General features: G+C 36.3%; 1 protein-coding gene across 1 annotated transcript; it reads left to right on the top strand.

Moving 5' to 3' along the window:
* Positions 1-6,473: 6,473 nt before the first annotated feature.
* Positions 6,474-23,635, top strand: alg6 (ALG6 alpha-1,3-glucosyltransferase). The gene is made up of 14 exons (XM_008406165.1): positions 6,474-6,664; positions 6,895-6,979; positions 7,082-7,171; positions 7,702-7,790; positions 8,165-8,247; positions 8,333-8,397; positions 9,581-9,766; positions 10,764-10,899; positions 15,179-15,264; positions 16,354-16,438; positions 17,320-17,390; positions 18,450-18,518; positions 19,816-20,008; positions 22,904-23,635. Exons 1-14 carry the CDS (start codon positions 6,523-6,525, stop codon positions 23,099-23,101), a joined length of 1,578 nt encoding a protein of 525 aa, XP_008404387.1. The 5' UTR covers positions 6,474-6,522; the 3' UTR covers positions 23,102-23,635.
* Positions 23,636-24,058: the final 423 nt, after the last annotated feature.

The following is a 24,058-nucleotide window of genomic DNA, read 5'->3' as shown; positions in this document are numbered from 1 at the left end:
ATATATTTTCAATTTTTATTGTTAAATAATTTATCCGCTAGTCCTACCATAAAATTAGATTTAAAAAAGATAAGAAATTGATAAACAAACAAATGAATAAATAAATCTTATTTCAGGGTGTAGAACTGTAAAAAAAAAAAAAAAAAAAAAAAAAGAAGAAGAAATTCCAAATGCATTTTAAGATATGAATGGTTTTTTTAGATTTAGATTTTTTTTGTTTGTTTGTTGTTGTTTTTTATAAAACAAAAAATACAACATCAGCAGTTCAGACATTTGCTCTGTTTCGCCTGTGATTCGGAGGCTGGCGTGGAAGAAGGCGTATTTTTGCTAGTAAGGCAAACTCCGCCTCTTCAGAGAGAAACAAAAGTTCTCGTCTGTACATTAGGAGAGAATGTCCGCATAAAAATCATATCCAATAATTAAAGTGGGACGTCGCACCCGCGATGCTGCAGGCTGGAAACGCTTCAGCAGAGATTAAAACCCCTAGAGGGCGCTGATTAGCACCTTGAACTCCCAATTAAGGAAATAACAGAAATGTTAGTGAGATCTTATCACTGACCATGTGATTAATCAGTTATGTTACTCTCCCACACTACAAACAAATATAATGTCAAACAACCGTTACAGGAATCCAACGACGTAATATTTTTTTACTAATAAAAATCCAAACAGTTTGGTCTGCATTTGTATTCAACCCTCTTCATTCTGGCACCACTAAATGAAATACAGTGGCTCCAGCTCAAAGAAGATAACATTCTTCTGCAAAGATCAGTGTTTATGACGAGGTTATATTATTTAAATATATTACAAGTACAGAACACTTTTCAAACCCTTAACCAAAATGGCACATCTGCAAATCTAACGGAATATGGCTGGCTACTTAAATTGACAGGCTGGGCAAGAATAAAAACAATTATCTGTTGTGTTTTACACAAATCTGGCTTTTATGCAAGAAAAAAACATTTGAAAAAAAAAACTTTGAACACAAATTCTACGGTGAAACATGGTCGTGGCAGAATCATGCTATTCTTTAGCAGAGACAGAGAAGCTAAGAGGCTGCAGAAGATTTTTGACTGAGAAAGAGATTCTCCTTCCAGCAGGACAACAAAAATGTAACCAGTACTTCAATTGAATGGGGTAGATCAGGGTTGTCCAAAGTCCAGCCTGGGGGTATTTTGTTATAAATTTATGTGTCAATTGCACAAATTTGACTGACCATCAAAGTTCAAGTCAAGTCAGGTTTATCTGCATGGCACATTTCAGCAACAAGGCAGTTCAGAGTGTTTTACACAATAAAAACATAGAATTACCAATTAAAAACAAGCAGTAAACATTGCGTATTGTCAAAAGCCATCATCAAATCAATGCACCTCAATATGTCAATGTTCCACCAAATACTAATCAAAAGCAAATATAAACAGGTGGGTTGTTAGCCTTTGTTTAAAGGAACTCATGTTTCAGCTGTTTTGCAATTTTCGGGAAGTTTGTTCCAGATTTGAGGTGAATAGAAGCTGGATGCTGCTTCTCCTGTTTGGTTCTGGTTCTGGGGATGCAGAGCAGACGAGAACCAGAAGACCTGAGCGATCTGGAAGGCTAATACAATAACAAAAGTCGGTGCTATGCCATTCAGTGATTTAAAAACTAACAGAATTATTTTAAAGTCTACTCTTTAAATCTCATTCTATTCTAACAGGCCTGTTCTATGACAATTGACTCTCAAATGTCAGAAATTAATTGTTTTTAATAAGTGTGAGACCCTGTATGGGTCCATTTCCTATAAAAAAAAAATGTCACTTTGTTTCTGTCAATAAAGTATTCCATGTTTAGTTTATTATTGAGCATATAACAATAAAAAAAATCACAATGAAACAATCATTTATGATTCAATTTTTAACTTTTGTTGTCACATGGCAAAACATTTGGACCCCACTGAGAAAGATTAAAGCACATCCATGAGTTGGAATGGCCCAGTCAAAGTCCAGATCTGAATCCAATTGAAAATTGATTTTCTCAGTTGCTCCTCGTTTGATCATGGTGAGCTATTATGGTGAGAAGAAGGTAGGCAAGTAAGAAATGTCAATCTCTAAATGGGCAATGATGGCAGAATGCCAAAACAAAAGACTTTAAATTGTAATTATATGAAAGTATTGACTCAGGCAACATAATAAAAATGCATTGATTAATCCAGTCAATCTTATGCTACAATATAGTCCTAGTTATTGTATGTTGATCAGAATCTTACAAGCTTCTTGGATCACACATCCAAAAATAGCATAATCACTGATCCTGCCGCACATCCAAATTTAAGGCAGATTTAGGATTAAGACATTTACATTTGACTACACATACAATTAACTCCACCAAATGTTATGCCACTGTTTTAACAACCTGTGGTGAGCCTTTTATAATAACTTAACATTCAGTTTAGCAGTCCAAACTTTCCAGTTTGGTGCTTTAAACAATGATGTAGCCTTAGCCTACCTGTTAAATTATCATAATTTACAAAATCATGCAAAGTTGGCACTTTCAATGGACTTTTAATGCAACTTTTAGAGCAACTTTGCATTAAAAGTGTCGCTATTTACCAAATGACACTTCATGACAAGTGTCATAAACATTCATAAGGACTTCGTTCTGTTCATGACAGGTGTTATGTCATGGGTATGGCAGTGTCATGTCAGTCTTATGGAGAACCCTTCAAATAAAGTGTTACCAATATTAGTTTTTTATATTGATCCCTCTTTTATTTTTTAACTATTTAGAGCGGCCTGTCTCAACGTTCTACCAAAAGCAAACTAATTCTAAATCTAAATCTGCCAGTGTTACAAATAATTTTAGATTTTGCTATGTATTAATGTTGTCTATCCATGAATTTAAATTTTGCTTTATTTCAGTTTATATATGTAGCACAAATTTACTTTGAAGCAAAAGTATAATTTGAAGTCACTTTAAGAGACAAAGAAATTCAATTTATATTAAAAAAAATTCTATAGTTTAACCCATTTAATCATTTAGATAGATTAATATCATATTACAAACATTCAAACTTACATTTACTGCATAAATTGGTAAAACGGTATTCTATCAAAGAAAATGCCTCAGACACTTTTAGTGATGAACTTTGCAGCAACCAGTCCACCTGAATGAAAAGTGTTGACAGGACGTAGTTGCTTGCATAGAGTTGTTACCTTCATAGCAATTCCTCATATTAAGTATACATGTGGTGACAGTGAAAAGGAACAACTCCATTTTAACAAGGAGAAACCTGCAGCAAAACGCAGCTCACTGTGAGTGGTCATCTGCTTTGACCCATTAGGGATTTGAGGAGACAGAGCAGATAGACAAAAAATAAATAAATAAATAAAAATAAAAAACACAGAAGCCCTGGTCCTGGAGTACTTTCTAAGTTAACGAAAAATGTTTATAGAGCTAATGAGTGAAGTAGCACTTTTATTGGTTTTAGCTCAAAGAGAGAGAGAGATATGTTGAGAGAATTATTATTTTTATTACAATATAGAGCATGCTAAATTAAGCAGTTATGAAGTAGTTAAGCTCTGAGCCAACCATGGGATGCAGAATATTACTTTATCATCATTCTGTCATTGTGCTTTTTGGAGTCACACATGTCAAGTTGACATTAGCTTGTTAATTAGTCAGGTCATCTGTTCCATTCTTACATTAAAATGACTTTAAACTGCTTGAAGGGTAAAAAAGTGGTTGTTTTAAAACAGCAAGTTTTCAAACAGTTGTTACACAAGTAACCCACCCATGCCAATACTGCTGTGCAAACAGCAAAGCCTTGGCTTACCGTCTTTATTACGTCATCCTCCACCAGATGCTACAGTCCTTTTCTGGGCAGGGAACACAGACAGTAAACGTAGATACATCAGTTGCTGAATATTTAAAAAGGCATAGAGATGAAGCAATAAATGACAAAGTAAAGCTGGCGTGGCCAGGCATTAATAACTAATAGGTAGCACTGAGTTATAGGCTGCTGCCGTCGGAATGAAAGTGTCATTGCAAATCAGCAGTTGTGCGAGGTTATTATTATTTATGCATAATTGATGGCGGAACCACAAGGAACATGTCACACCCAACAAATCCTAACACCTTGGGAACAAGGATGATGGTGTCAACAGAAGAAAAGGTCACATGGAGGAGGAAATGGCCCTGCAGGCTGGGATTTACATTGTGAGGGGAAGATGTACCGTAGCATAGCATCTGTGTACAGAGGGTGTCTGATACTAAACATACAAGGCAGCTAACATTTTCACTGCAATATAACATAAAAAGAGTCAAATTGAAGAGGTTTAAATTTTAGCCATTAATACAATATGTTTGCTTTTAGATTGAGAGTTGAAATTTTAAAAGCGTTGCAAGCTGTAATTGCAGCTGTGTTCTTAATTTTTTAAATTCTACACTTCCTTTTATATTATACACTCAATATAATGTGCAAGTCTCAAAAATATACATACACCCCAATTAATGTTGCCTTAAATTTCCTTTGGCTCAGAAAGCACACCTTTCTGTGCAAATAGAGACTGTTAGCTTTCAAGTTAACAGTCTTTGTCAGCTTTAAAGCTAACAATTTTGAATTGTTAAGTTTAAAAATTTGACTGCGTTTCTAAACATAGTGGCCAAATTTTTATTAGAGCTGAGATTTGGCCTTTGAGAAGCAGATTCCAGAAGACGCCTGTTTCATTCATCCCAAAGCCGGTTTTAAAGTGTGTTTGGGATTTTTGCTCAGCTGAAACTTTGATGCTTTAACCATCCAGCTGTTGCACTGAGGTGAAAGTTAAGGAACTTAGAGTTAGTTTTCATTCTTCAATATTCTATCCACTTTATGCATTTCACTAACACCACAGACTGTAAAACATAGCATAATATCCTGCAGCATACTGCTGCCACCAGCATGTTTAACAGTGGGAACAGTGTTCTTAGGTTGCAAAGCCTGATTTTGACTTGTCCAAAAATTGGGCTAATTATCTCAGTCGGTCTTGTTTGTCTATTTCTCCAGTTGACCTTAAGCTCAGTAATGAGGTAAGTTTTTTATGTTTGAAAAAATACTGCGTGTCTCAATGGAAAAGCAGGCACTCTATAGAGGGTATAGTCTGAGATTTGATTGTCGACCTTGGGTCATGTATGTCTTCTCCTTCTCTCTCTGTTCATTTTCCTGTCCAGCTACTGATGAACAAAATCCAGAAAAACTCTAAAAGAAAAAAAAAGCACATCATATTTTTTATTAAAGAAGTCACACAATAAACAGTGTTTTTTTAATTTTGATAAGACACCATCATTAAGATTTTGAAAAATAAGTCAAGAGAAGAACGTTAATTGCTCAAAAGCCACATTTTAGACACAAAATTTTAAATTCCTTTCTTAGTATGACCAGAGTGTGAAGCGGCCGGGATGAGGCTCAGTGCCTCCAAATCCGAGGCCATGGTCTTGAGCTGGAAAAGGGTAGAGTGCCTTCTCCGGGTCAAGGGGGGTCGTCCTGCCTCAARTGGAGGAGTTTAAGTATCTGGGGATCTTGTTCACGAATGGGGGAAGAAGGGAGCGGGGTTGACCATAGTGGAATCACTGCAGATGAAAATCAAGAAAAGCATCTACTTCATGTTTTACACCAACACAGTGTCTTGAGTCAGAGGCTTTTTCAGACCGCTGTAATGAAGACCACTACAGGACATCCTTCCTGCCCACAGCCATCAGCATCTACAACAATTTTGAAGAATCTTGGATAATATGAGTTACATTAACATTTAATTTCCCTTTGGAATCAATTAGGTATTTTTGAATTTTGATTTTCAGTATTATGCACTACTGTGTATAATAAAATCCTATAAGACATTTTGATATCTTTGGTTGTAACATGACATGATGTAAAAAAATATAAGTGGTATAAGTATTTTTGGCACTGTATAGTTTGTGTTCAACTTATTTGAGAATAATGTCGGAATTCGTGCAAAACGTAAAATAGGTAGTGGTTTTTTGATACTTATTGAAATCACAAATTTCAAACTTAAAATTACAAGGAATAATTTTATTTACGTATTTATTTTTTCTTTCAGGATAATTCCGTGATCTTTTGAGAAGTTGACGTACACTCCTACTGTAATATTATCAAAATAAAATGTTCTGCTAACTTTTTAGTTTCTAATAGCTAGAAAAATGCTGGAGTATTTAAATTTACTATGAATCGCGTACTGTTAAATGGTGCATTCATTCTACGTGGGAAAAGGAGTATCAGCTTTTGCATCTACCGGGTTAAAATTATATACGACAACCGCTGAAAGACTTAGACTCTAAAACGATGTTTAAGATTTTCTATTACCGATATTTGAGGGGGGGGGAGAATCACGTGATTTTCTTGTCTGAGCGACAGATTCCTGTATCTCTGTTAATTCCAATTTTTGAAACGCCTCATTGAACTTCCTCCTCGCATCAGAACTCTCTGACCAATGAGCTAGTGAGACGTAGCCTTGGTGGATGACGTGTACGGAAACGGACTCCTGACGAGTCTGAATGAAACTGTTTTTGTCGCTTGTTTCTAAAACAAAGCCCCCGTTTTTATCACTTAGAGTTATGCAAACGTGGAGTTTAGTATCGATTAGCGTTTTACTCGCTGTTTTGGTAAGATGGGGCGTGTCGCTAAACTCATATTCAGGTAGGGAGAGTGTGAACCTGCATGTTAACTGCACTAAGTTGTCTGGATTGTTTTAGTGAAGCTGTTTTGATTGTTTGGAAACTACGAGGAAGATGTGCAGTGTACTACGCTTTTTATATTAAAAGAGTAAACTAGCTGACTTGCATTACTGTCGATTGTTTGATTTTTTTATTTCTTTGTTTCATCACTAGAAGTTAACATTTACTGACAGGACAATCATTTCTGTACAGGTGCAGGAAAACCTCCCATGTTTGGTGACTATGAAGCCCAAAGACACTGGCAAGAAGTGACCTACAACCTCCCTGTTCAACAATGGCAAGTCTGACTGTTATGGTGATCATCGGACCAGATTTTTGTCCTCATTTTTTTCTAAATCCAAATCCATGTTCCTTTAGTAACACTTTTATTTTTCTACAGGTACTTTAACACCTCTGATAATGACTTGAACTATTGGGGTCTTGACTACCCTCCTCTCACCGCCTACCACAGCTGGCTCTGTGCTTATGTGTGAGTAATTTTAATCATCTAGGCACAGAAACGTACTTTTTTGGTGGGAGAAGGGGTTAATAAATCATAGTTTATATATAAAATAACTGTATACATAGTTGTCACAAAATCACAGCTTTGAAAAAAAAATGGCCTCCTTTATTGAAAAAGATGGCTAACAAAAAGAATATATGCTTCAAATTACACTTAAGGTTTTGTGACGGTAACAATTTTTAAATTTTATTTCAATTTCCTATGTTTAAGCTGATCAAAAATTAGGAACAAATGCTAGATATATATACCTACTTCACTAGTTCACCCCATATACCTGTTCACTGACAGGTGAACTAAAATCCACCTGTCAGTGATTTTAGTTCATTAAGTTAGTAGCTGTTAATAAAACAATTGTGCAATTTGTTTTGTATGCTACCAAAGGTTAGCGATTCATTAGTCCACAGGCAGAATCTGGCCGTTGTGATTATAGCATCTTGCATGCACATGTGTAATGGTAGCTGTGGCTATTGTGCATTTCCTTTATTTTCTATTTGCAGAGCAAATATTCTAAACCCTGACTGGGTTGAGCTGCACAGATCCAGAGGCTATGAAAGTCCAGCCCACAAGCTATTTATGAGAACTACAGGTATAGTTTCATCAAAACCTTCCTCTATGTTTGCATCATAATTCTGTCTCCAAATAATTGTGTTAATATTACATACTAAAGAAATTTCTTTTTCATCAAGAAGGTAAAGATTTTTAATGAAAACTGTTTTGTAATAATTTCCTGTACGTATTAAATAAACATGCACATTTGCATTTATAGGGTTGTATTCCGTTTATAATTCTTCTGGTCTTTTTTAGCTTTTGTTGTTTTTTAAGATTCTAACAAACTTTGTAGGTCTATGAGCTTTTTTAGCTAAAGCAACATTTTGTTGGCAGACACTAAAAGCTGTAGTCTGCCTTTCTTTGTTACTGGTTTCTTAAATTATTTTAATCTTGTTGTTTTCTGTCTTTTAGTCCTGGTGACAGATGTGTTGATATACATTCCTGCAGTTGTTTTATACTGTTTATACCTGACTGATGGCTCTGCTAAGAGAAGGGTAAGGGTTGTACCTAAATGTCTATATAGCAATGTACTCTGAAGACCCAAATGTAGTCATTTGTTTTCTGAATTTGTCTTTCTAGGTTTCCATTCTTCTCAGCATGCTTCTTTACCCAGGACTAATTCTCATAGACTACGGCCATTTTCAGTATCCTTTACGTGCAAATGTATTTTATTTATTTGTAAATTTATTGCAGTAAAGTTTTCAGTACTTTGATTTGTTTAAATGAAATATAGTCTGACTTTTAAGAGCGGCAGTGAAACAGCATGGCAAAGTTTTACAATTAACATAAAGTATCAATCAAGTTGTCTGTCAGGTAGACCTTTTTCATTGCATCTCATAAAAATATTGAATTGAATTTGACAGTCCACATTAGCATGTTACTATTAGCACACAAAAATAGTGTTATAATTTTTTTTTCATAAACGTTGCAAAAATAAACCTTAAACATAAGCAGTTGAAACTATACAGCTTCACCTAGTATCATTCATCCTCCATCATGTTGAAGCTAATGCTAATGCTAAAACATCACCATGCCTCCAGTGAAGCATTTGGTTCCTCTGGCACTAGAAACCTGATGTATGTATGTTAAAAGATGCATTCAGTCAAACGTTAGGACATTCTTGGAAAATACCTCTTGATATCCATGAGACAGCTGAAGATTAGATGTCATTAGATCTTCAAAAAGGACAAGGATACTGAGTTTACCTCCAGTCCACTAGGACTGGGTTTCAGAGGAAATTGTGGAGGATACTAAAGGAGTCATCATGCTTGACTGACTAAAACTGAATGGACATTCCTCAGGAACGCTACCAGCAGTTGATGTCTGAGTATGAGTTACTTTTTCAACAGCTCAAAATAGCTAAAGGGTTCTGTGTTATGTTCTAAAGATGAATATCATGAAGAAGTTGAATAATTTTAAAGCTGCAGTAGTCATTAGTTTGGGTTTAATCTGAAGAAACCACTTCTGATATTAGTTATGTTGAACTATTTAAGTCGTTCTTGGATTCGATTAAATTACACTTTATTAATTCCAGAAGAAAAAATCTATTTTTGTTTATTGCAAACAGATGTTTGTATATTTTGGCAATTAACCTGATTTCTTGGGAGGGTTGGGTAATGTTAGGTGCAAATGTAGGAGAATCTTGGCTACATTATGTGATCCATTACATATTAAACACCCAATTATTTTATAAAAAGTTTTGGTATTTCCTTACCGTCTATACTGTTCTTTAAAAATGTCATAATTTCCACCTGTTTTCTTTGTTGCTTAGACATTAGTAATGGCGCCTGTGAAAGTAGTAATTTGTAAAAGCCTTGACTGTGTTGGGTATAATGGAGTGAGCCTGGGCTTTGCCCTGTGGGGGGTTCTGGCTCTGGGGCTGGGCTGGAACTCTTTGGGCTCCCTGGCCTTCTCTCTGGCTCTCAACTACAAACAGATGGAGCTGTACCATGCACTGCCCTTCTTCTGTTACCTTCTTGGAAAGTGCATCAAAGCTGGGCTAATTGGGCGTGGGTAAGTGTTATTGCTTTACTTGTGCACTTTTTTATTTTTTATGTAACTTTATTATTATTGGTAGCAATGCTATCTTGGAGGAAGAAGGTGCTGGGTCACAATCCCAGCCTTTGGTCTTTTGTTTGCATGTTCTTCTCGTTAATGTGTCTGGATACTCCATTTTCCTTCTAAAACCCAAAGAGAAACCAGTTTTTCTTACAATTGGGGAAATGGAGGGTGATTACAAAAATGGATTGGTGCTATGCATTGGGAAATATTACAGAAATGTTATATCGTCATAAAATACTTTAAATATTATATCAAAAATTAGTTGGACTAATTTTTCAGTATTCTTTCTCTGTTGATATCTTGTTAAACTTTGTTTCTATGCCCAAACACCTCCAAGGAAACTCCAATCTATAAGATAATTTAAATTGATCCCTGTGATAACATGGTTATTGAAGAGTGCATTTGTTGATTATATTGTTTTGTCAGTGTGCATGAATGTGTCAGCTGCAAGCCCACACTTGTAATGTGAGCCGGTAAGAGAGCAGTGTCTTCCTGAGAGTCACAGAATGACTGAGGTAATCAGATTGGATGCTATTACCAGTGTGTCCAGTGTCTGTTTATCTAGTAACAATGTACCAAGGGCATTTAGTAGCAAATGGAGTGCCGGATTAGGCCCCTGGGAAGATATGTCCAGATGACACTCTCGCCATGCCCAAACTCCTCAGCTATGCCTGTGTGCGCAACTTAACCAGCAGCTTCACAGTTACAGCTGACAAGCTACTCTGACCCCCACTGGGGACTTTCAGCTGATGCATTGCTTTCACTACATTCCTCAGCAGGAGGGTCAAACCCCAAATTTAGGACTTGCAGACAGTTTGTGCTAATTGTCTAGGGAAACCCTGCAGAAAAACTAAAACTAAATACCCCAACAGGTATTTAGTTTTTTATTTATTTATTTAAGTGATATAGCTTTACCACCCACAATTAAAGATGTTTGTCTTTCATGAAGGTTCGTCCTGTTGGTGAAAATTACTGCCACAGTGTTGGTGACCTTTGGCCTCTGCTGGCTGCCCTTCCTACCTGACCCCAGTCAGGTCTTGCAGGTGGTCAGGAGGATCTTTCCCGTGGCTCGTGGCTTATTTGAGGTACAGTGCAGTATGTTGAATCTAAACTCTGTCAAGATAGATAATTTATTAAAATGGCAGTGTACACAAGCTAATTAAAAGTGCCTTATAGTAAATAAGGAAACAAAGGTAAAGAAAAATATCTTAAGAAATTGTATAAAATGATGAAAATCATTAAGGCAACATGTTGAAATATTTGTTAAAATGCAAACTAAAATAAAAAACAAAACATTCTTTCATTGGGAAATGCATTAAACAGTAATGTTTCAGTCCTGAATTAATATTATGACACAATATGATCCATGTTCCTGATGTTAGTCATTAACTCTGACAGCTGCATTTCAGTTCAGCGGCCTGGTATATTTATGTTACTTTTTGAGTTGACCAGTAAAAACAGCATTACAATAATCTGAGCAACTTTTTCTGCATATTATGGAAGCCTTCAACTTTTGAAATGCTTTTYGAATGGAAACAGGCAAATTATTCTTGAAATATCTGTAAGGACACCTAGGTTTCTTTTCAGTGCAATTGAGTCCTGAGCTGAAGGCATTTATGGGACCAAAACAATGACTTATGTCTTCTCTGCATTAGGTTGAAAAAAATTCAAAATCATCCAGTCAGTGGTATGGATACACTTAATTAGTGGCATTTAATGACTATGGTCAAGTGAAATTTGAAGTTTTGTATCATCACCACACAGGTTAGAAATGTTTAATCTGAGCGTGGGGGAACATTTAGGCATTGAAAAAAAGTGGCTCAAGAATAGAGCCTTGCGGAACTCCACATTTGATTATTGCTTAGATTTGTAATTACTAAAACTGCATCAAAGGTGTGTAAGGTGAGCACGTATTGGGAATTTACTTTTTTCAGGTATCAGTTAAAAACCTGGTGATCAGTACTCCATCCAGCGTCTGGGATCAGAACAAAAAATCTCAAATAATTATATCAATGTGATGTTTATTATTTATCACTTAACTAATCAAAAGAAAATATTTAATCTTTTCTTTAAAGTCATGTCTATAAAGGCTGGATGTCGTTTCACATTTTGACCAGTAAAGGAATGATTTTAAACTGAAATTCCCCTTCATTCTGGATTTTTCTGTGTAGGATTTTGTCCAAGTTTGTTAATTTTATAATAGTTTTTTCACCAAGTTATAGCATCAATGCTGTGACTGATGCTTTCATTGACGTCATACGCAACCCATGAGGCATGCCTCGTTCCCTACACGATGTTCCCAACTTTTAGCATAGTGAATAGCTTCCCAGCCCTTCCAGTGCTTAGCTGGCTGGAAACCGATACCCCGCTGGATCAAAGAAAACAGTGGAATAAAATGGTGAAAGGTCAAGAGATCGGTTTCACCCTATCCCTGGGAGGTGTTGGGATTCATGATGTACAGTAGGAGGATGCAGATAAATCTAACTAATTTATGGCCGGATTGTTTTCAGCACTTCATAGCTCAGCCGTGTTCCAGCCATATGGACCGATGAGAGGGGCGAGTGATACACTTAAAGGCATATCAGAGCACATCGGACAGCTGGTGTCCCACTGCTGACGGCATCTTTGGAAAAAAAAACACAAACACATGTGTGCTTGAGTGTTTCTAACACTCATTTCGTACCGTGATTGCTCAGTTAAATAGGAAGTCAATTGTGCATGATATTTTACAAAAGACAGGGATGATGGAGAAAAAGAAAACTTTAACACTCCCGAAATTCCGGTGTTGAAAGGTGTCATGGAAGAAACAGGGTTAAAGTGACCGTGTATGCTTCTGTTTGAATGTTTAGGTGACAGCTCAGAGGCCGAGGTTTGCAGCTCTAGTTTCTGAAACCTTGTAACCCTGAATTTTCTAGTCCCGGTCCCGGAGGCGACTCCTACTACAAGTTGTCAAGGATATGTGGCGTAATTAGATGTTGTGCTGTCGGAGCAGGATGCATCGGGACAGTATTTGTTCAGCAAAATGATTCAAACATAGAACTTGGGCTTTGATGACAGCATTGAAAGGCGTCCTGTTACATATGAAATCACGCACTGCAAGCAGAAGGCCCGAGTGGGGAAGACGACGACTGCTGAGCGGTGGTCCCGTCGACTTCTGGGAGGGAGCGGTTGTAAGTTTACCCATTGAACTGCATTCTGCTGTCTCATGTTGCTGCCTGCTCACAAAAATGGCACCAAACGCTTCTCCCTGTGAAATTCCTTTCTGGCTTCAAGACTCGCATTTGCCAGTGGGCTTCTGCCTTCGACGTGGTGTCCAGGAACATTCCCGCAGTGGCTGTTTGATGTTGAGAATGAGAGGGGAAAAAGGAAAGGATGGGGCTGTGAAAACACAACCCTAGACAATTTGGTGCTACCGAAGAGGATACCATTAAGAGCCATACAGTTGTGCAGCAAAGCAGCTGTAGCACGGAGAGGAGGCCAGGAATAGATTTTCTCGATAGGATCACACTTAAACACGGCTACAGAGGAAATATTCAGTTGATCTAAACATGTGTGATATCATGAGCACACTGGTGGCTCGGATCTTATTTTAAGTGATCCCTTAGCGTCCGCCTAACCACTTGACCTCCTCATTTGATCTTAACTACAGCAACCACACAGCTGTCATGAAGTTTGTAGCATACTTTATCTATGACAAGATTTTTTTTTTCAGATTCTTTAGTGTTAAGTTACAATAAACTATATTATGTTTATTAAATAATCACACACAGTATTTATTGTAATTTATCCGAAATCTTTCTGATGAAGAAATTACTTATTTTATCATAGAACAATGAACTTGATTAGACCTGCCTAAAGATAATAATAAAAAATACTTGTAGTTGGTAATATCTTAATAATTAACTCTGTTTTCTAGTTTCTCATATTTGCCAGGCAGGAGAAAAAGAATCAACATACAAATTAGGAAGGAAAAATAAACACATCACCATTTACTCTGCTGTTAGAGGGGAAAAAAGGAGAAAACTTAAGAAAAACACAATCCAATATACTCCTCTGATAACTTTCCAACTTATTTAAGGCTTAATTTTCTACCTACCTCTGATTTAAGGGGAAAAGATGACTAATTTAAAGTTTCTAAACTACTCTTTACACTATCAGCTTCCAACACCAAAACGTCCACTAAAGAAAACATGTAGTGCCTTACTGCGGCCCAGAATCAGCATTGAGCACGAAGGCTCAATGCTGATTAAAATCAATAAATGTTAATGCCACTCCCATAGATTCATTTTGGAGTTTAGCTGAGGTGGAGATATTGACACAGCACCTCTGGTTCTGAGTGAATGGTTAGCTGTTTGTTCTGGTTGTTTGTTTGAATGCCTTGGTGCAGGGGTCTTCAAATCCAGGCCTAGAGGTCTGGCGTCCTGCTACTTCAGCACACCTGACTCAAAGACTCTAGAGAACTTGGCTGCATACTGAGGAGCTAATTTGCCCATTTGATTCAGGTGTGCTGTCCTAAAGACACATCTAAAAGTTTCAGGACAGTGACCCTCTAGTCCTGGATTTGAGGACCCCTGTCTTTGTGGATGCGCACTTTGGATTTGAGATTGGGGGACACAAATAAATAAAAAACTAAACCAAATTTTTCACCGGAACTTCACACAAAGAGTCAAGAATAGCAAAACGTTTGATCGAAAGTAAAATATTTCTTACAACTGAATCTCAACAAGCTGATGAGTCTTATTATTGACTTGTCTGACAAATCTTCTTATTGGTTTTGGTTGTTTTGCGTCTCTGGACTAAGTCAGAAGCATGTATAAAAAAAACTCTGAATTTGGGTTTCACATTGAAAATCATGAGGATAAATTAATTGATACATTTGTATTATTATCCTGAATTGTTAGTTCTGGTAATTTTAAGTTTCTTTTGATTTATATTTTCATATGTTATAATTTCCTGATTTGTTTTATGCTCATTTAAAGATGAATATTTTAAAATAGGTTTATGATTTTATGTTAATTATATGTGTTGGATTATATGTTAATACAGTTTTGGGTATAGTAAGATTCCTTTTGGAATAATCCACATTATTTAGTCTGTCTTTGTTTAAATCAAAAACTGTCATAATGGCTAAAATATGTTGTTGTGTTACACTGTGGACACAATCATTAACATTCATTTTGTAGAAGAGAATTAATGTGCATAATCAATTAAAAGTATTCAATGTTAAAACAGAATATTTACAAAAGAAAAAGTAACAGTTGATTGCTTTTTTGTTTCTAATGGTGATCTGAGATCAAATCACCACTCAAACATATGTTCCTAATGTTGTTTTTGCTTTCTGGTCGTGTGTGTGTGTGTGTGTAGGATAAGGTGGCTAACACATGGTGCAGCCTGAACGCCCTGATAAAGATCAGATCCATTCTGACAAGCGACTCTCAGCTTTACCTCAGGTAATCCTTTTATCTGTGAAACAACTTCATTTTTATTCCACATTTGTCCTCCTGACACCTCTTTGTTTTTTCACTGTCATTTTTCTAACTTATCTCTCCTGAATCCCTTTTTCATTTTACGGGAAAGCTGAGCTTGCTCTTGGAAATAAAAGCGGGTTCGAGGGAATCAAAGCAGATAATCCCTGAAGCAAAGCACTCACGAGAAACTTTAAACAACAAGCTGCATTTGTTTTTCCAAATATGAAATCGAAATGTTGAAGACCCAAAGGGTTATCATAAAAACAAAGGCTAATTCTGCATTTGTCTCTCATGAATCATGTTTTTGCTAAAAGTTGAAACTCTGTGCACTTGATGTAATGAACTCGGCCCAACAGTTACGACATGGCGGAACCTTCTTAAATAACCCAGCGGGCTAATTTTAGGAGTCTAGTGTTTGCAGCATGGACACGTTTCTTCTAGACTGCTAAAACCAGGGATTAAGTTGGACCTCTTTTATTGTTGGGTATTTCAAACAAATGTGTGTATGTTGGTCAATAGATTGGAATACTAAATACTCTAGTGTGGTTATGCAGGTTATGTTGAACAAATCAGCTGTGAAAATGTGACTCGCATATTTCTGTAACGCAAAAGTCTGTTCTGAAGAAAATCATTTATACTAAACTTACTTTTGTACATCTTATATTAAGTACTGATTATATTACTTCTGAAATCTATTTGTTTTGCTTTGCTGCGTTTGGATCTCTCTTTATTTCAATAACCTATGATTTGTAGTACGAGCACATTGTTGCCGTCTCACATAACTAACCCTTGACCTCTCTGCACATTTATACACATTCACTCTGACACATAAGTCTGTCCCTTCTGGTCCTTGTATCCCCAGCAGGTGACAATTGAGGGGTTAAACTAATACTGACTAACCTTCAAGAACAATTATTATTTGGTCAGTTCTTACATGTCAAGAGGTCTTAGTTTCAGAGCAGGTGCTGTCCTAGAAAGATATGCACACCGCAGTGTGTACAAGAGTGTTTTTGTCATTTGTTCATTTAGATTTACATTTTGAAAATTATTTTCCTACTTTATGTGTTTCAGTTTGGCTTTCACCCTCCTAGCAGCACTTCCATCCTCTATCAGACTGCTGATGAAGCCCACTTTCTGGAACTTTAAACTGGCTTTGGTGAGTGCACTTTGGTAGCAATAGTATGTCTTACAGGAGTATATATACCCCTTAAACTGCTCACAGTAACTTCATTTGACAATGTTTTTAAATTTGCTGATGTTTATTGATGTGGAGACGGTGAAGAAAATAGAAAAAATAACATCATATTCTAATTTGTTTTTTATTTACCTCGGTAGCTGAAATTCATCATGACAGTGATAAATCAAAACTCTTATGATAATTTTTTTTATGATGAACTATAAACAATACCAAAAGTAGGTGCTGTAGTTGGATCAGAACAAAGTTGAACTTAATCTTCCATAAACAAAATGGTGTGGGTGCTGGTAAGCAGACTTACTGAGAGGTTTACTCTCCGGTAGGCTAAATTCAGCCAGAGCTGCAACTGAATTGTTTAGATCAAAACATTTGCATGTGTTAGGATGGCCCAGTCAAAGCCCAGGACTAAACCCTGTTGAGCATCTGTGGAAAACCTTGAATATAGTTTTTCCTCAGATGTTCTAATCTGACTGAGCTTGAGATGCTTTCTAAAGAAAAAAAAATGCAAATATTTAAGTCTTTGTGCGCAAACCTGGTGAAGAGCATCCCGAAATTCTTGCGGTAAGCGGGTCAGTTGCAGTGGAGGATTGATTCAAAGGTGCTACGACACTTCCACTACACACTTTTCAGATTTATTTGCAGAATATTTAAAATATCGTATATCATTTTCCTTTCATTTTACAATTATGCACCACTATATGTGGTTTACTCTATGAAATTCCTATAGCATTGTGAAATTAATCCTTTTGCAAGGCATGTATAGTTAGACTTCTTATATGTTTTACCAATTTATGCTGTTTGTACATGTTTTAATTAAGTTTTTAATGATTCTTTGCTCTCAGGTCAACTCATCTCTGGCCTTTTTCCTTTTCTCCTATCAAGTTCATGAGAAGTCCATCCTGTTGGCTGCCCTGTAAGTTGTTGTATCTGAGTTGTTTACGCTGGTTACCACCTTTATGTCACAGGAGGAAGGTCCTTGGTGGAGCTCTAAGTTAAACCTTAGCCTTTCTGAGTGGAGTTTGCCTTCTCTTCTTATCTATTCTTGAGTTTTCTGTTTGGTGACATCAGTGAATAAAGTTTTCTCACAAACAATCAGTTTCAGAACAATGTAAAAGTGAGATAATTCCTGTGCTGATGTTATAAACCTCAAACTAACATTCAATTTATGCCCAGACTTGCTACATTATCCACTCCTGTCTTTATACTTCTAGTCCAAGCAACCATCCTCATGATATGCATTGTGTAATTTTAGAGGCGGGTCATATGATAGTTTCAGAGCTTAGACATGTGGCTTAAAATGTGTTTTGTGCTTTATGGTTTACACTCGTACTCATAAAGCTGTAGGCAGAGAGTGAAACCCGGGATGGACTTTACGGCGTGGGATTTAGTTCCTGAATCTGGGCTCATCTATTAATCTAGATGAGTGTAGATTGTTGCTTTATTAACTATTGAGTTATATCTCCCACCTGTCCCCTTGAATCAATCAGTAATGCATGCCCAGAGATTAGGAGAGAATAGTAGGCAGCAGCTCGGGGTGTTGTTTGCGCAGGATCAATTATTGGGCTGTAACAGGATCACCAAAGAGCGCTGACTGTAATTATGGGCTCAGGGACCGTTGGAAGGTTCCTCTGTTGGAGAACAGTGTAGAACTGAAGCTGGTAGCCTGCTTCAGTTATAAACAGGTTATAAATAGGTTTATATATGGACACACAGATTTTCTCTTTGTTGCCACAGCTGTTTTTACATCTTGAAATTTAATAAATAGTCATTAGAAATCAAAGATGTGAAATTATTTCTCAACAAAATACACATACTAAGTGTCTTGTTACAGCTAACACTCAATTCATGGTTTTTGATAGCGTTTCTCTTATTTATCCACTTAGCTTATATCTAGTTTACTTTCATTTGCTATGTTAGTGATTGAGAATCAGCTTAAAACGGTGTGCCATCACCTTTTTTCTTTTCTCTTCAGCCCAGTCTGCCTCCTTCTGAATGAATTTCCACTCATGTGCGTTTGGTTCCTGCAGGCCTCAACATTCAGGTAAACAAACTTTCAACAGCAGAAAGCAAATTAAACCTTAAAGATGCATCTTATTTTTGTTGTTACCATTTTATTATAGATAGTTTATTTTTTTTAAATTGTCAGTTCTTGTCATACCAGCCATTCAAAACTTTTTACAATGGAGCCACGTTTACCAAATATTGAGAAGCTGTGAGGCTTGTGGGCCTGTTTACCTTTCAAAGATGTTAAAGTGAATTTGCTAAATATAAACACTTTAATGAACAAAATCTGATGCACCTCACTAGAGAACGGAAATGTTTTGGAATTGGGTGTTGTACCAAGATAATGATCCCAAATATATGGCCAAAATAAGTGTCAGAGGATCCTGTTAATAATTCAATTGGACAATATGTAATTGGTTTAAAATCTGAATCAGACTATCTTCACTGTTTTTTATACAATTAGATGTGATTTGAAATTGTTTGTCCTGTAAGGTGCAAACCCTAGAACTCTCTAAAAAGATGGCTGATAATATGGGCCCAGATGAGAACACCATGAATGGAAAAAGAGAAATGGCAGTGCAAATGCTGCAACTAACTTTCACCAGCTGTTGTTAAATTCTTCCGGCAGGGCTAATTGTTGTGCGTGTGGTTTAGGATAAGGATATGTGGGGCTTACACAACATGCTCTGCATGCCTGGTGTCCGAGTGTGCTGTGTAGGAGCAGGAGCTCCGTTTGGAACTGTTCATAGTACAGTCTGACTTGGGCTTTCACATTATCTCTCCAGACTCTTTCATTTAAAAAAAAAATACATCTTTTGTTTATATAATTGGCTGGTGGAATGCCCGAACAGTGGCCATTTTACGGGTGAATGAACCCAGTCTGCTCACATCGAGGAAGTATGTATTTCTTAAATGTTAAACATTTAGCTGCTGAATGGAACTTTTTAGTTTGAATAAGTGGATTGTTGTGCAGAGAGAGGTTTTTCTAAGCCGGGTGTTGTGTGTTTACTATGAGCCAACTGTTGTTCTTGCTTCTGCCCCGCTGCTAAACTGAGATAAGCTCTGCGTGAATGTCATAACCGTCTCTCCTCAGGGGACGTTCTGCTCATAAAGGCCTGCATGATAAAAATGTTTCGACTGCTGTTGCTTTTCTTTAACCGACCATGGTGCTGAACTGAATCAGTTTCTGTTGGAAAGAGTCAAATTTTGTGGAACTGTTACAAATATTTTTTTTTTTGCTAATTTGTTTGCAAAAAAATCTGCACATCTCAAGTTGTAGACAGTACTCGTCAGGCTAGACTATCAACCCTCGTTGTTTCTTTCGTTCTGTCAAGCATGCTCCCTCTTTTCCTGAAAGACGGCCTGCTGGTTCCCTACACCGTCACCTTCCTGGGGTTTCCCTTCCTCACCGTCTACTTATTGTCCGCTCTGGAGGACTGTTCAGAGGACGAGCTGAAACTTGGTACCAGTGGCAAGCTGTTTCCCTGGATACCCAAAATTTACCTGGCTTGTATAATGAAATGGAAGGTGAGTGTAGCCTATGCTTGCAAAATCTACAAATGTTTATCTCTAGGAGCCAAAAGTCTTTTGGAGGGTTTTTATCAACCCTTTAACTTACACCGGACTGACCACAGTGAAGGAGAAAATGTACCAAATTATTAGTAAAAGATGTAAATGTGAACATATTTTGTACAATCATTTGGTTGCAGGTTTAATTGGCAGTTTAAACAAAGATCATACTGAATATTTGTTATGCTTTTATAGCTTTAAGGAAAAAAAAAGTTGTTTATATCAGCTGTTTATGTGGAAACAGCAGATAAAATCTCTGATACAGCTTAATAACCTCAGCGAGATAATAGGCATGACTATAAAGCAAGAATTAAATCTTTCAGAAAATATTTCTATACACGTATCCAGTAACATTTAAGCTGGCTTGGCTGTAAAAAGAAGTGTGCTGATTCAAGGATCCCAGGTGCCTTGTATTTCTAACGTGTCTCCAGACCTAAATTGCAACGTTGTCAGAAGATATGTCCAACTGTATAAATAAATATCATCTGCTGGTGTAAGCTTTGTAAGCTGTCCTGGGACGACCGCTGCTGCCAGCCTGAGAATTATTTATCACTTATTTGAGTTTCCACAGCATCTGAAGTGGCTTTGCCGCCAACTCCTTAGTGACAGCGGTACCGGTAGGGTGTCAGAGATTAAGAGAAGGTGTCTTTTTATAGGACGTGTCATAAACACAGGTTTGCCTAGATATATTTATTTACACAAGCAGCATAAATAGTGAGCCCTGACGATGGAGATAAGGTTTCATGGGTTTTGGGTGATGGAGAAGAGAGGGCATGAGATGTTTCCTCTATAATAATCACAGACTTATTTTTTGCTTCACAAAGCAAAAACAAACACAAGTACTCCAACTCCTACTACTGTCTCATCTGTAGTAACTTTTATGACAATAAAGAATGGTTAGATGGACAAATAGTGTTCAGTAGGCAAAATGTAATTAATGGTATAATTTTATTTTATATTTAGATTTTATATCAATGTATTGACATTCACCCAATTTTAAAAGTTTTCCCAAAAACCTTTTTTGAATTCATGATTCATAGGTTTTGATTCTACTAAGACAGATAATTATTTAATGTTCCTCAAGGCTTTAATTCCTTCAAATCCTGGGATTGGTCTCTTCAGAAACATCCTGAAGTTCAACTTTTAAGCTTCTGATCAGCAGAATCATTTTAAAATCTAGTTTTCAAATAAAAAAATAAAAAAGAAACAAGAAACAGTCCCTTGATAGAAATTGATCATTGTAAATAAAAATATAAACTTTTTCTAGTGTAATTTATTTCAACTGGAATTATCAACTATCTATTTTTATTAATCTGTTGACTCATTGTGTCATATAATAGAATAAATCCTTCTAAAGAAAAAGCTTTTTGATAAAAATTATAGTATTTTTTCACGCTACAAATGAAAATGATTTATTTATTTCTATATAAAACAATCCTGAATATTCATAATTGTCAAGTATGATGAGATTGACCAAAGAAACATCATTTTTAAAGGCAGGAATGAAGACAACAATGTTGTAATGATGAGTTAAAGGTGGGTAAATGTACACTGACAGTCAAAAGGACACTGGCACAATCACTTCCACAGTTGTGTCTCGTGTAAATGACCAAACAACGTCTTAATTTAGAATAAGATTTAATCAGAAAGAATCATTCAGTCTGTCCTTGAAGATATTATTTCCACTTTATTCTCGAAATATTGGCTTTAATCTTAAGATTGTTTCAAAACTACATTATTCTTGAAGCTACATTTTTTCACAAACATTTCAAGTTTTTCTCAACAGTCCGACTTAATTCTTGCAATCAAATATTTACTTTATTTTCAGTATTTCAATTTCATTACATACATAATAGAAAAGAAAAGCATGTTGTTGTTTTTGTTTGCTCCAGTGACCTTCACACTCCTGCATGTAAGTAACTTCAAAGGACAAGAACATAATTAACTATGTAATGGAGGCCGTAAAATGTCTATTTAACTTTAAAATAACTAGCATTTATTGTAACTATGCATTATGTATGTGTGTGTGGTTTAAATCTGATTAAATAATATAAATTTGATTGAAATTGGAGGTTGCAAAATTGACAAAGGGTTGTACAAACTCTCCACATCAACAAACATCAGATAGTTTTGATCAAAGATGTGTTCATAAACACCTGGGTAAAGGACGCAGACCGACACTGTGTCCAGCACAAAGAACTGTAAAGACTTTTGTATTGTTTAAAAATCCTAATGTTGATGAATTATGATAGTTAACAACGATCACATTGACTAGTTTCAGCAGCCCTAAGCTGCTGAAAAGTAATTATAATCATTACATTAATTATTAATGATTATTATCAAAACATAATATTGTTTCTATTACAGCATCTTGAAACTTTTTTGCCTGGAACTTAATTACTCTCAACCATACAGAACTGTTTGTTGGGTACATTTCAACTTCCAGTTCTTTCTATGAAAATAATATCTTAAGACAATTTGACGGTTACTATTTTTTATCTTTGGTTTTTTTTTGCTAACTGAATGTGTGAGGGAGAACTGAGGGGTTCGGGAGATATAAAGCTGATGATTTTGTGAAAATCATGAAACCTCCCTACTAGAGGTGTTCCCTGAAGCAGTTTGTTACTTTGTTTTTTAGTTTTTACTATGAAACATGGAGTAGAAACAGAGGGGACTTTACAGGTTCCTGAAGGAAAACCAAAAGTTAATGTTTACCTGTCATTAAATGTTTTAACAATCCTGAGCTCTGTTGCTCTACGTCCTCCGTGCTCATAATCATTTGACCACTGATGCATCTTTGTGCAATCCTTGCAACTATTTTTGACGCATCCCTTCTCTCTATGTCATTGATAGTTCTACATCAGCATGGCTCTCATGGCTGTTTTGAGCGTCCTGAGTGTAGTTATGGACCCGCCGCCACATCTACCAGACCTGTTTCCTGTCCTGGTGTCAACGACCGCCTTCATGCACTTCTTGGGAGTATTTCTACATTTCAGTATTGTTCAGTTCATGGAGCCACCCAGAAAAAAGAGCCGAAAGAAAAACAACTGAGCTGTTTTCTTTAGGAAACTCAGTGTTACTCTGTGAGCATATATTGGCTCTGACCACTTACACTGTACGTGAGGCTTTTCTGGCTCTCAAATAGAAAAATGAGATGCGTTCGAATGAAAAGTATCTGTATTAATAACAGCAGATCAAAGAAAATTGTGAGACCAAGTGAAAGGAAAGAGGATTGGTGTTTTTCTTTTGTGGACCAACAGTGCATGCAAAATATTTTTAATTAATTGACTTTTTTGAAAGGGCAACAGCAATAATGTGTGAGTAATGATAAAGATTTACACAAGACGACGTTCTGCAGCCTAAATATGAGACTTTCAAATGCCATGTCAATAAAAAATTGTAATAATTATGTTGGAAACTTAAAAGATGTTGATGTAATTGTGCTGTTACTGTTTATTTTGCGTCTTCTCTTGGAGTCTGTAGGGATTGTGATGAATGCATGTTGACCAGTTTTGTATTCATGCAAACTTTCCTTTTTGTACTGTGCATTTCTATTCATCATTAAAGTTATTTTGTACAAACGTAGTTTTCATAAAGATGAATTCATATTTCTCACTGTGCTGAAGTGAACATCATTTTTAGTGGCGTGTTATTAAATAATTAAATTCAAACCGGCTTCAAATAAATTGTCTACATTAGCCAAGTAGTGCGCTAAAATCACCCTCAAAGCCCTGGTGGAGACGGAGCTCATAATTAGACGGAAATTATATCTTTCCAAGCTTTTATTCAACATCATTAAATATTAATTATGAGCCCTTGATGCTACAAGGGTCCTCCACAAAAGACCTGCACATTTAAAACAAAACCAGAGACAGGAGAGGCCTTAAAAGGTTTGATGGAAGGTGACATATCTGAGCATAATGCTATAAAGTTGAAATACCACACAAAAAAGGTACAAGCAATTTCTTTCTCCAATCTCTGTGCGAGTTAATGACGGGCATAAAAAAA

The sequence above is a fragment of the Poecilia reticulata genome, linkage group LG4 (genome assembly GCF_000633615.1).
Source record: "Poecilia reticulata strain Guanapo linkage group LG4, Guppy_female_1.0+MT, whole genome shotgun sequence".
NCBI classification, from domain to species: Eukaryota; Metazoa; Chordata; class Actinopteri; order Cyprinodontiformes; family Poeciliidae; genus Poecilia; species Poecilia reticulata.
Note: the sequence above shows the minus strand (reverse complement) of the source record. Positions and strands in the feature narration are given on the sequence as shown.

Coding starts and splice junctions, on each gene's coding strand:
- alg6 (XM_008406165.1), top strand. CDS start 6,523: ATGAAACTGTTTTTGTCGCTTGTTTCTAAAACAAAGCCCCCGTTTTTA. Junction 6,665..6,894: donor GTCGCTAAACTCATATTCAG/GTAGGGAGAGTG, acceptor ATTTCTGTACAG/GTGCAGGAAAACCTCCCATG. Junction 8,248..8,332: donor ATGGCTCTGCTAAGAGAAGG/GTAAGGGTTGTA, acceptor TTGTCTTTCTAG/GTTTCCATTCTTCTCAGCAT.